The sequence below is a fragment of the Ranitomeya variabilis genome, chromosome 8, assembly GCF_051348905.1.
Source record: "Ranitomeya variabilis isolate aRanVar5 chromosome 8, aRanVar5.hap1, whole genome shotgun sequence".
In the NCBI taxonomy this organism is placed as follows: Eukaryota; Metazoa; Chordata; class Amphibia; order Anura; family Dendrobatidae; genus Ranitomeya; species Ranitomeya variabilis.
This window is the reverse complement of record NC_135239.1, coordinates 72,644,528-72,657,145: the sequence shown is the minus strand read 5'-3', so window position 1 is coordinate 72,657,145 and position 12,618 is coordinate 72,644,528. Positions and strand designations below refer to the sequence as shown.

At 44.3% G+C, this 12,618-nt stretch overlaps 1 protein-coding gene across 3 annotated transcripts in view; it reads right to left on the bottom strand.

Annotated features, from left to right (window-relative positions):
• The window catches only part of VAV3 (vav guanine nucleotide exchange factor 3), a 248,480-nt gene that overhangs the window by 132,219 nt on the left and 103,643 nt on the right, over window positions 1–12,618 (bottom strand). For all 3 annotated transcript variants that reach the window (XM_077277485.1, XM_077277487.1, XM_077277486.1), the window contains exon 3: window positions 2,514–2,572. In XM_077277485.1, the coding sequence (XP_077133600.1) occupies window positions 2,514–2,572 (59 nt within the window). The remainder of the gene's footprint in view (window positions 1–2,513; window positions 2,573–12,618) is intronic.

The following is a 12,618-nucleotide window of genomic DNA, read 5'->3' as shown; positions in this document are numbered from 1 at the left end:
TGCTTGCAGTAGTTTTATTAGCAGGAAATTATCACTAGAGGACTAGTAAATCTGCTGCCATGTAGTCCGCCATATTCATGAGCTCTGTATAACTCCGCCTCCAATGCTGATTGGCAGCTCTTTGCTTATGCACCGTGCACAGAGAAATCTGCCAATCAGTGATGTGGGTGTGGTTATACAGAGCTCAGCATTCAGACACCTGGGGAATCTGCAGCAGATAAAACAGTGATCTTATCAAAACTACAGCAAGCAGCACAGTAAGTGATACATCGCTGGAATCAGGGTCTCTGCCCCTATATCATGCTGTACTCAGATGGGGTAGTAAAAACCTGGTGACAGATTCCCTTTAAGGGGTTGTCCCATCAGAAACACTAATGTTATTGATGGGAATCCTGCTATCTGAGCCTGAGTGAGGAGACTGGCTCTCGCTCAGGCTTACATAACACAGCCATGTATTAGCATGTAATACTACATCTCCTCTGCAGTAGCCATTGAAGGTAAAACACAGCTTTGGTAACAGATGATTGCTGAAGCTTCGGGAAGCTGTATCCTGCGTTCAAATAATTCTAATAAGGGGCTGATGTGCTGCTCTGAGTTGCCTGTTAAAGGGGTCATCTCAGGATCTCATTTCCAGAAGCATTCTGCTCCCACTCCACTGCCTACTGGTTTCCTGAAGAATGACAGTTCACAACAGCGCCATATCTGTGCCACTGGCCAGAACTGTGCGCTCTCCTATGTTTCTAGTAAAGTGAATCTGACCAGCTTCAAAGCACCAACTGCAAGCTGTATTACAGAAAGCTATCAAGCACGTGCTCTTTGCCTAAGAAACCGACCACCTCTGACAGACTGCAGAGGTGGCTGATAACTGTGACAGCGAACTGTAAGGCTACGTTCACACGATCCGGATTTTGATCCGGATCCGTAGCGGATTTTCAGCTGCGGATCCGGATCAGTTTTCCATGTTGGTTACAGTACAATGTAACCCAATGGAAAACCAAAACCGCTGTGCTAACGATCCGTTTTTCCGCTGGAAAATCCGCGCGGATTTTCCAGCGGAAAAAAGAAGTAGCATGTCAATTCTTTCAGCGGATTCCGCACCGGTTTTCCAGCAGCTCCAATAGGAAACTGCTATTGGAAACCCGCAGTGGAAAACGCTGAAGAAAAAGGATCAGAAAACGCAGCTCAAATTCACTGCGGAATTTAGCTGCCGTTTTCCAAAAACGGGCAGGAAAAAAAAAGGATGGAAATCCTGATCGTGTGAACGTAGCCTGAAGTATAGAATTAAAAATCCCTCCATTCTTGAGGAGCATCCTTATCAGCAGGTAAATTGCAAAGTTATTACATGTTACAAGCACTTTGTCATTTTACCCATTTGATAAGATAAGACAACAGCTTTAAGTGTTTTTGCAGCCTAGGGTTGCCATGTTATGCAGGCTTTGGGCCCAGTAAGACTCTGAATACAATCCCATACCGTTCATAGTTTATCTGAGCCTAATTGCCTCTCTTTCCAGCAATGATATTTAGATTTTAAAGGGAACCGGTCAACACAGAATTCCAGAAAGCAATGTAAAAGGGAACCGGTCATGTAAAATATTATTATTAGCAGCAGATATGGGGTTAATCTGCAGATTAATAGTGTTCTGGCACTGTGTGGTGCCCGCACTGAGAGCCCCTCTGCCGGGAGGAAATGAACTTCATTCCCCTGTGACATTGTGTGATTATAAACGGACTAGCTGAATCCTACTAAGCTCTATGTGCAATTATCTACTGACTGGTTCCCTTTAAAGTATTATTTCCATCTTTACAAGTTATCGCCTATCTTTGCGCACCATAGTTTCATTCATTCTCTATGGCACTGCTGGTTCATCTCTGGCAGTCCCATGGAGAATGCGTGTAGCAGAGGTGGCATGCCCAGCTGCCGCTCCATCCACACAGGGCATTTCAGTGGATGGGTGATAACTAGTGATGAGCGAGTGTACTCGTTTCTCGGGTTTTCCAGAGCACGTTCGGGTGACCTCCGAGTATTTATTACTGCTCGGGGATTTAGTTTTCATCTCGGCAGCTGAATGATTTACAGCTGCTAGCCTGCTTGATTACATGTGGGGGTTCCCTAGCAACCAGGCAACCCCCACATGTACTCAGCCTGCCTAATAGCTGTAAATCATTCAGCTACGGTGATGAAAACTAAATCTCCGAACACTAACAAATACTCGGAGGTCACCCGAGGGTGCTCGGCAAAACCTGAGCAATGAGTACACTCGCTCATCACTAGTGATAACTGCTAATAATGGGAATAGCCCTTGAAAAATTTGGACAATTGGGAACATTAAGATTCGGGTTGATGAAATGTTTCTGGGACAGTGCAGTCCTCGCTGAGTTCTTGTGATGCAGAACTACACTAAACTAATCCTGACCACAGAGGCCAATAGCTAGGAGTCTGGAAAGTATCATTTCTGTAATTACAGGCCATGGACTTTCCAGAAAAAAAGTAAAAGAAACAAAAGATGGCTGACCTTATTCCACAGGAAAGTGCGATGGGCGTATGGGACAGTTTGGATAAAGTTTCTATAACCTGTAAAAGAAACAGACAGTTTACATGCATGGCACTTTTACTGCAGAAATTGAGAAAAACATTTTTAATCCAACATTAATTTAGTCTGAGAGGTGCTGACAAATAACTGATGTAATGATATAATCAGTAGTGATGAGCGAGTATACTCGTTGCTCGGGTTTTCCACAGCACGCTCGGGTGACCTCCGAGTATTTGTAACTGCTCGGAGATTTAGTTTTCCTTGCTTCAGCTGAATGATTTCCAGCTAGTAGCCAGCTTGATTACATGTGGGGATTCCCTAGCAACCAGGCAACCCCCACATGTACTAAGGCTGGCTAATAGCTGTAAATCATTCAGCTGCGGTGATGAAAACTAAATCTCCGAACACTAACAAATACTCGGAGATCACCCGAGCAACGAGTACACTCGTTCATCACTAATAATTAGGTGATCAGAGAGATGTATATAGAAAGAGTAGGGACGACAAAGTAGACAAGCAGATACAGCGGCAGGTCCAAATGTTAATCTCTAGTCAGTGCGCCATCTCTGGTCCTGATGAACCATGTCAGGTCCAAATGTTAATCTCTAATCAGTGCACCATCTCTGGTCCTGATGAACCACGTCAGGTCCGAATGTTAATCTCTAGTCAGTGCGCCATCTCTGGTCCTGATGAACCATGTCAGGTCCGAATGTTAATCTCTAATCAGTGCACCATCTCTGGTCCTGATGAACCATGTCAGGTCCGAATGTTAATCTCTAATCAGTGCACCATCTCTGAACCATGTCAGGTCCGAATGTTAATCTCCAGTCAGTGCACCATCTCTGGTCCTGATGAACCACGTCAGGTCCGAATGTTATTCTCTAATCAGTGCACCATCTCTGGTCCTGATGAACCACGTCAGGTCCGAATGTTAATCTCTAATCAGTGCACCATCTCTGGTCCTGATAAACCATGTCAGGTCCGAATGTTAATCTCTAATCAGTGCACCATCTCTGGTCCTGATGAACCATGTCAGGTCCAAATGTTAATCTCCAGTCAGTGCACCATCTCTGGTCCTGATGAACCACGTCAGGTCCGAATGTTAATCTCCAGTCAGTGCACCATCTCTGGTCCTGATGAACCACGTCAGGTCCGAATGTTATTCTCTAATCAGTGCACCATCTCTGGTCCTGATGAACCACGTCAGGTCCGAATGTTAATCTCTAGTCAGTGCGCCATCTCTGGTCCTGATGAACCACGTCAGGTCCGAATGTTAATCTCTAATCAGTGCACCATCTCTGGTCCTGATGAACCGCGGCAGGTCCGAATGTTAATCTCTAGTCAGTGCACCATCCCTGGTCCTGATGAACCACGTCAGGTCCGAATGTTAATCTCTAGTCAGTGCACCATCTCTGGTCCTGATGAACCACGTCAGGTCCGAATGTTAATCTCTAGTCAGTGCACCATCTCTGGTCCTGATGAACCATGTCAGGTCCGAATGTTAATCTCTAGTCAGTGCACCATCTCTGGTCCTGATGAACCACGTCAGGTCCGAATTTTAGTCTCTAATCAGTGCACCATCTCTGGTCCTGATGAACCACGTCAGGTCCGAATTTTAGTCTCTAATCAGTGCACCATCTCTGGTCCTGATGAACCACGTCAGGTCCGAATGTTAATCTCTAATCAGTGCACCATCTCTGGTCCTGATGAACCACGTCAGGTCCGAATGTTAATCTCTAATCAGTGCACCATCTCTGGTCCTGATAAACCATGTCAGGTCCGAATGTTAATCTCTAATCAGTGCACCATCTCTGGTCCTGATGAACCATGTCAGGTCCGAATGTTAATCTCCAGTCAGTGCACCATCTCTGGTCCTGATGAACCACGTCAGGTCCGAATGTTAATCTCCAGTCAGTGCACCATCTCTGGTCCTGATGAACCACGTCAGGTCCGAATGTTATTCTCTAATCAGTGCACCATCTCTGGTCCTGATGAACCACGTCAGGTCCGAATGTTAATCTCTAGTCAGTGCGCCATCTCTGGTCCTGATGAACCACGTCAGGTCCGAATGTTAATCTCTAATCAGTGCACCATCTCTGGTCCTGATGAACCGCGGCAGGTCCGAATGTTAATCTCTAGTCAGTGCACCATCCCTGGTCCTGATGAACCACGTCAGGTCCGAATGTTAATCTCTAGTCAGTGCACCATCTCTGGTCCTGATGAACCACGTCAGGTCCGAATGTTAATCTCTAGTCAGTGCACCATCTCTGGTCCTGATGAACCACGTCAGGTCCGAATTTTAGTCTCTAATCAGTGCACCATCTCTGGTCCTGATGAACCACGTCAGGTCCGAATTTTAGTCTCTAATCAGTGCACCATCTCTGGTCCTGATGAACCACGTCAGGTCCGAATGTTAATCTCTAATCAGTGCACCATCTCTGGTCCTGATGAACCGCGGCAGGTCCGAATGTTAATCTCTAGTCAGTGCGCCATCTCTGGTCCTGATGAACCACGTCAGGTCCGAATGTTAATCTCTAATCAGTGCACCATCTCTGGTCCTGATGAACCGCGGCAGGTCCGAATGTTAATCTCTAGTCAGTGCACCATCCCTGGTCCTGATGAACCACGTCAGGTCCGAATGTTAATCTCTAGTCAGTGCACCATCTCTGGTCCTGATGAACCACGTCAGGTCCGAATGTTAATCTCTAGTCAGTGCACCATCTCTGGTCCTGATGAACCACGTCAGGTCCGAATTTTAGTCTCTAATCAGTGCACCATCTCTGGTCCTGATGAACCACGTCAGGTCCGAATTTTAGTCTCTAATCAGTGCACCATCTCTGGTCCTGATGAACCACGTCAGGTCCGAATGTTAATCTCTAATCAGTGCACCATCTCTGGTCCTGATGAACCGCGGCAGGTCCGAATGTTAATCTCTAGTCAGTGCGCCATCTCTGGTCCTGATGAACCACGTCAGGTCCGAATGTTATTCTCTAATCAGTGCACCATCTCTGGTCCTGATGAACCGCGGCAAGTCCGAATGTTAGTGCACTGATTAGAGATTAATATTCGGATGTCATCCCAGTGCAGTCTCATATACACCAAGACAGATAATGGAGGAGATGGAGAAATTACTTTCTCCATCTCCTCTGCAGCTGTGATTCTCTCATGTAAGGGATCGCAGCACAGAGCACTGACACTCGGCTCACGCTCGCAGCAGAGTTTGGGACAGGGGTCATTAGCATACCGCATCAGATGCTGTCGCATGGGATAATATACGCTCTTGTGACTCCGGCCTAATACCACCTCACACAAAACAGAGCTGTAAGGCTATGTGCACACATCAGGATTTCTAGCAGAAATTTTCCTGACAAAAACCGGACATTTCTGCCAGAAATCCGCATGCGTTTTTTTCGCGTTTTTTATGCGTTTTTTGTGCGTTTTTTTCCAAATGCATAGAATTGCGGGAAAAACGCGGAAAATCCGCAAAATTAATGAACATGCTGCTTTTTTTACAGCGATGCGTTTTTTTCGCGGAAAAAAACGCACCATGTGCACAAAACATGCAGAATGCATTCTAAATGATAGGATGCATAATGTATTCGTTTTTAATGAGTTTTTATCGCGAAAAAACGCGAAAAAAACACAAAAAAACCTGGACGTGTGCTCATACCCTTATATGTCGTCCCTTTATGGCTTTACACAGCAATGGCAGCTAATCTGAAACTACAGCTCTGGACCTTGGAAGCCAATTCTGACAACTATTTCTATTTTATTGCCTAATACATCCTGGTCAATTCACCACAGCCGCCTCGTCGGCCCGGTACGGTCACTAGCACATGCTCCAATAGTGTCAGACACCTCCTCAAGGTCATCTCTGCTGTTATAAATCCAAAATCAGCTTGGTCTGAAGTGAAGAGCTTGTTTTCCAGCCAAAGCCTGCCGAGCTCACAGACACTGGGCCAGCCGGCCAGCACGTGCACAGGAACAATCTGCATCTCAGCCCCAGCGGTAGCTCATTTTCACCGCGTCCAGATGGTGTGCATGTGTACAGAAATAATTAGCCCCTTATATCCCCATTGTACATCAGCTTCTGCTTTCAGATCTTGGGGTAACGTTTCTCCTTGTGGATAGTGCACTGTGTCTGCAAATTGAGATTCTTGTTTAGCTTTTATCCCTAGTCATATTGCAAGGCTCGATAAAGACTCCATATCGACTTTTAGGATTGCTGCTTCCAATAGGTGGCGCTAGAGTTCTAGTCCTCTTCATCTATGGAGAGGAAATTTTCATATTTGCTTTCAGATCTGAATTACGTCATCTGCAAACTCTCTGGGCGCTGCGAGTTTTCACTATTTGTTGCTCTATATTCATAATGTGGAGCATTTAATACATTTTTTTTATTCTACATCATTTCCATGCTCTGTGCTTGCAGTCAGTGAATGGAAACGTTTGCATTAACATTCTGGGTCAAATCCAATGTTTTTTGCCACTTTTCAAATAAAAAATTGGTCACACGACACATTCAGGAGTCAAGAAAAGTTCAATTAAATAAAAAAAATTAAGAATTGTAGAATATGACATTGTACAACAATTAAAGGGAATCTGTCAGCAGGATCCACCCTCCTAAGTCATCTACATGGGCACGCAGGACATAGGAAGCTGAATAATATGACTCCTTGATATCTGTGATCTGATGTCTTATTCCAGAAAAATCCACTTGTTCTTATATACAAATGAGCTGTTAGGATCTATGGGCCGGGCATAGATCTCCATGAGAATCTGCCTCCAGAGCTTATATTAAATGAAAGGGACGTTACCAGTATGAGACATGTAATGACTGACAGTCTCCTCTCCTGATCTATGTCTCACACTGGTAATGCCCCATTTTACTTACAATAAACTCTGTAAGCAGATTCTTAGAAAGAACTACAGTATGTCCGGCCCATAGATATTAACAGTTGATGTGGATCTTCACGCCCTACTGATGAACTGTACAGTAGATCCATTTCTCTCCACTTTGTGTCCCATAAAATAATGAAAGCGTACACCCGGGACTGATAGCAAATAGTGACAATCTCCTTCACCTTCCCCCACACAATGGAAGCAGAAGACTATATTGGACCCATTGGAGCAGGTTCAGAATCGTATCAAAGCCGTAAAACCTGAGTGCAAGGTCACATCCTCGCATGTCATAGTTCTTGTGGTTTTTCTAGTGAAAATCTACAAAATACAAGAAGTAATTGGAATCTGAAGCTGCCGAGAACATGCCCTGTCTGTCTTGTGTCCCAGAGGATTTTGCTACACATTTTACCCATTGCATTGCGTGTAAAATTTGTTATGAAATCCTGGTTTGTTTTGTTTTTCAAAGACGTAGCGGAGGTGACCTAATCATATATTCAGACTGAAACACTTTTAGGACAACTGTGCATTGAGAATCTGGCCCTTTTGCTGAATATCACGTAGACTAAATCTATGCCGTTGCATATTGTCTGTCCTCCTTACCAACAGCAGCATACACCAGCACTTTGGGTACGTATGTAATACATTTATGTGCTTCACTATGTCATCTCTGTCTCTGAAATGTTTGCAGTGGAGTCTAGTTTATATGCTTGTAGTGTTATACTAATTATTAACCACTAGGGGGAGCAAACAGCCCGCTCTTACAACGCTCACAGTGTCTTATATACAGTATGTCATTATAGTCTATTTATTGTATTATTAATAGACGCTTCTTGGCTTTAAAGGCAATCTGTCACCAGGATTTCACCCACAAAACTATTTATATGTGCATGTATCTCTGTCAAAGACAAGTCCAGTGATAGCTTTACATGGCCAGTCCTTTCATCCGTTACAGAGAAATCAGAGTTTGAATTGATATGCAAGTGAGGCTGCTGGGCTATGGTAGATCTGAAGCCTCTGTCACTCCAGCCCTATTTCTCACCCACCGCTTCCTCCTCCTGCTTGACTGACAGCCTCTATGGAACAGGCCTATCAGTAAAGCAGAAGGAGGCAGGGTTGGGTGAAGAATACAGCTGGAGTGACAGAGGCTTCAGATCTACCATCGCTCTTTAGCCTTATTTGCATATCAATTCCAAACCTGAATTCCCAGTAATGGAGGAAGCAATGGTATTGCTTGTCTTGTCTTTAAAAGAGCTTCATGTGAGTAGAAATAGTTTGGGGGTTAAATCCTGCTGACGGATTCCCTTTAAGGGCTGATTCAGACGTCAGTTTTTCACGTATGAGTTTCATCCATCTTTTTCATGGTACCTACTATAATCTTTGTGGCTGTTCAAATGTCCGTGTATTTTTACGGCTCAAGTGATCCATACAAATTTTCAAGCACTCAAAATCAGAGATCAAACTCACTAATGCAAGTGTAAGGGTCCGCGAAAACCTGGACAGCAATCGGATCCCAACCGTGTGCTGCCCATTTGTCACTGTGTGCTAGGAGGAGCCTTAGAAACCTCTATCAGTTATATAAAAATATGATGAAATTCCGATGGCAAGAACTGACACATGGACGAAACCCTGACAAGAATCAGCCAGCTCCTGCATCTGAGAAAACTCACCGACGTCTGAAGGAGCCCTCATTGTTCTCTAATATCTTACATATCTACTCCCTAATCTTGTCTGATTTCCCAAATACTGAAGTTATGATAACCCCAAACACCATTGTGATCCTTGCAGAAACGTCTCAAATCCTAACAGCGCTGTAGGATTTCCACAGAATATAAAAAATAGGTGATGATCAAAGTGCAGGAACTATAAAGGCCGTGTGATCAAAGTACGGGAAATATCCAGATTGGTGACGTGATCCAAAAACTGCTGTATCTTTATCTGCTCATGTTATTAGAATAGATTCTACTAATGCAAAAAAGCTTCACCTAACTAAAATAAAAGGTTTTGTAGCTTTCTAATACAATTTGCGTTTCATTTCCTCATCGATTTACACAATTTTGTTTACTTTTTGCGAAAGAAACCATGAACAGGGCGAGGGCATGAAGTTTAGGCACTGTTCTGTGAGCTAACAGCCTGGCGCCTACTGTACAGCTCCTAGAAATACAATTTACTGGGAATCTTTCAGTTTTTTTGCCACCTAATCTGAGAGCAGCATGGTGTAGAGACAGAAATCCTGATTCCAACGATGTGTCACTTACTATGCTGCTTGCCGTAGTTTGGATAAAATCAGTTTTATCAGCAGGAGATTATTAGAGGACTAATAAACTTGCTACCATGTAGTCTTCTTCTCCATATTCAAGAGCTCTGTATAACCCCACCCTCACCACTGATTGGCAGCTTTCTGCGCCTATTTACAGTGTACACAGAAAGCTGCCAATAAATGCTGTGGGTGGGTTTATACAGAGCTTAGCTTTCAGAGAATTGCTAGATCTGCAGCAGATAAAACAGGGATTTTATCAAAACTGCAGAAAGCAGCGCAATATATATATATTGCTCAAAAAAATAAAGGGAACACTAAAATCCCACATCCTAGATATCACTGAATGAAATATTCCAGTTGTAAATCTATATTCATTTCATAGTGGAATGTGTTGAGAAAAATAAAACCTAAAAATTATCAACGTAAATCACAACAAATATCCCACGGAGGTCTGGAGTTGGAATGATGCTCAAAATCAAAGTGGAAAATGAAGTTACAGGCTGATCCAACTTCAGTGGAAATGCCTCAAGACAAGGAAATGATGCTAAGTAGTGTGTGTGGCCTCCACGTGCCTGTATGATCTCCCTACAACACCTGGGCATGCTCCTGATGAGGCGGCGGATGGTCTCCTGAGGAATCTCCTCCCAGACATGGACTAAAGCATTCACCAACTCCTGGACAGTCTGTGGTGCAACGTGACATTGGTGGATGGTGCGAGACATGATGTCCCAGATGTGTTCAATCGGATTCAGGTCTGGGGAACGGGCGGGCCAGTCCGTAGCTTCAATGCCTTCATCTTGCAGGAACTGCTGACACTGTTGTGATTTTGCTTTTTGCTCCCTCTAGTGGTCATTAGTGATTTGACTCTGGAGCGTCTGTCTTTTTCTATATCCTCACCTGGGCCGTTAGTTCAGGGGCGTTGCTATATAAGCTCCCTGGACCTTCAGTTCAATGCCTGGCATCGTTGAAATCAGAGCTAATCTGTTGTGCTCTTGTCCTCTGATCCTGGTTCCTGTTTTTCAAGCTAAGTCTGCTTCTTTGCTTTTGTTTTGTTTGGTATTTTTGTCCAGCTTGTTCCTATCTGTATCCTGACCTTTGCTGGAAGCTCTAGGGGGCTGGTGTTCTCCCCCCGGACCGTTAGACGGTTCGGGGGTTCTTGAATCTCCAGCGTGGATTTTTATAGGGTTTTTGTTGACCAGATAAGTTATTTTGCTATATTCTGCTATTAGTAAGCTGGCCTCTCTTTGCTGAACCTGGTTCATTTCTGTGTTTGTCATTTCCTCTTACCTCACCGTTATTATTTGTGGGGGGCTTGTATCTTGCTTTGGGGTCCCTTTCTCTGGAGGCAAGAGAGGTCTTTGTTTTCTTCTCCTAGGGGTAGTTAGATTCTCCGGCTGGCGCGAGTCATCTAGCGATCACCGTAGGCATGATCCCCGGCTACTTCTAGTGTTGGCGTTAGGAGTAGCTATTTGGTCAACCCAGTTACCACAGCCCTATGAGCTGGATTTTTGTATCTTGCATACTTACACGTTCCTCTGAGACCCTGTCCACTGGGGTCATAACAGTATGCCAGGCCAGTATTAAATGTTTAATGCATTGCAGAAGTGGGATTATAAGAAAGAAAATTTTGAGGTTTTTTTTCCCTCTCTCATTTTTTTTTTTCTTTTCCCCTTTACCTCAGAGTGGCTTAAGCTTGCTGCAGACATGAATGTCCAGACCTTGATTACAAGTGTGGACCAGCTTGCCGCTCGTGTGCAGGGTATACAAGATTATGTTACCAGAAATCCTAGGTCTGAACCCAAGATTCCGATTCCTGAACTGTTTTCAGGAGACCGATTTAAGTTTAGGAATTTCAGGAATAATTGTAAATTATTTTTGTCCCTGAAACCTTGTTCGTCTGGAGACTCTGCTCAACAAGTAAAAATTGTTATTTCATTCTTACGGGGTGACCCTCAGGATTGGGCTTTTTCGTTGGCGCCAGGAGATCCGGCATTGGCTGATATTGATGCGTTTTTTCTGGCGCTCGGTTTACTTTATGAGGAACCCAATCTTGAGATTCAGGCAGAGAAAGCCTTGCTGGCTATGTCTCAGGGCCAGGACGAGGCTGAGGTGTATTGCCAAAAATTTCGGAAATGGTCCGTGCTGACACATTGGAACGAGTGTGCACTGGCCGCTAATTTTAGAAATGGCCTTTCTGAGGCCATTAAGAATGTTATGGTGGGTTTTCCCATTCCCACAGGTCTGAATGATACCATGTCCCTGGCTATTCAAATTGACCGGCGGTTGCGGGAGCGCAAAACCGCAAATTCCCTCATGTTGTTGTCTGAACAGACACCTGATGTGATGCAATGTGATAGAAAAACCGCAAATTCCCTCATGGTGTTGTCTAAACGGACACCTGATTTGATGCAATGTGATAGAATCCTGACTAGAAATGAGAGGAAAATTCATAGACGCCGGAATGGCTTGTGCTACTACTGTGGTGATTCTACACATGTTATCTCAGCATGCTCTAAACGTATATCTAAGGTTGTTAGTCCTGTCACCGTTGGTAATTTGCATCCTAAGTTTATTCTGTCTGTAACTTTGATTTGCTCACTGTCATCTTATCCTGTCATGGCGTTTGCAGATTCAGGTGCTGCCCTGAGTCTTATGGATCTCTCATTTGCTAAGCGCTGTGGTTTTATTCTTGAACCATTAGAAAATCCTATCCCTCTTAGGGGTATTGATGCTACGCCATTGGCAGAAAATAAGCCGCAGTATTGGACACAGGTTACCATGTGCATGACTCCTGAACACCGCGAGGTGATACGTTTTCTCGTTCTACATAAAATGCATGATTTGGTTGTTTTGGGGCTGCCATGGTTACAGACCCATAATCCAGTCCTTGACTGGAAGGCTATGTCAGTGTCTAGTTGGGGCTGTCGTGGT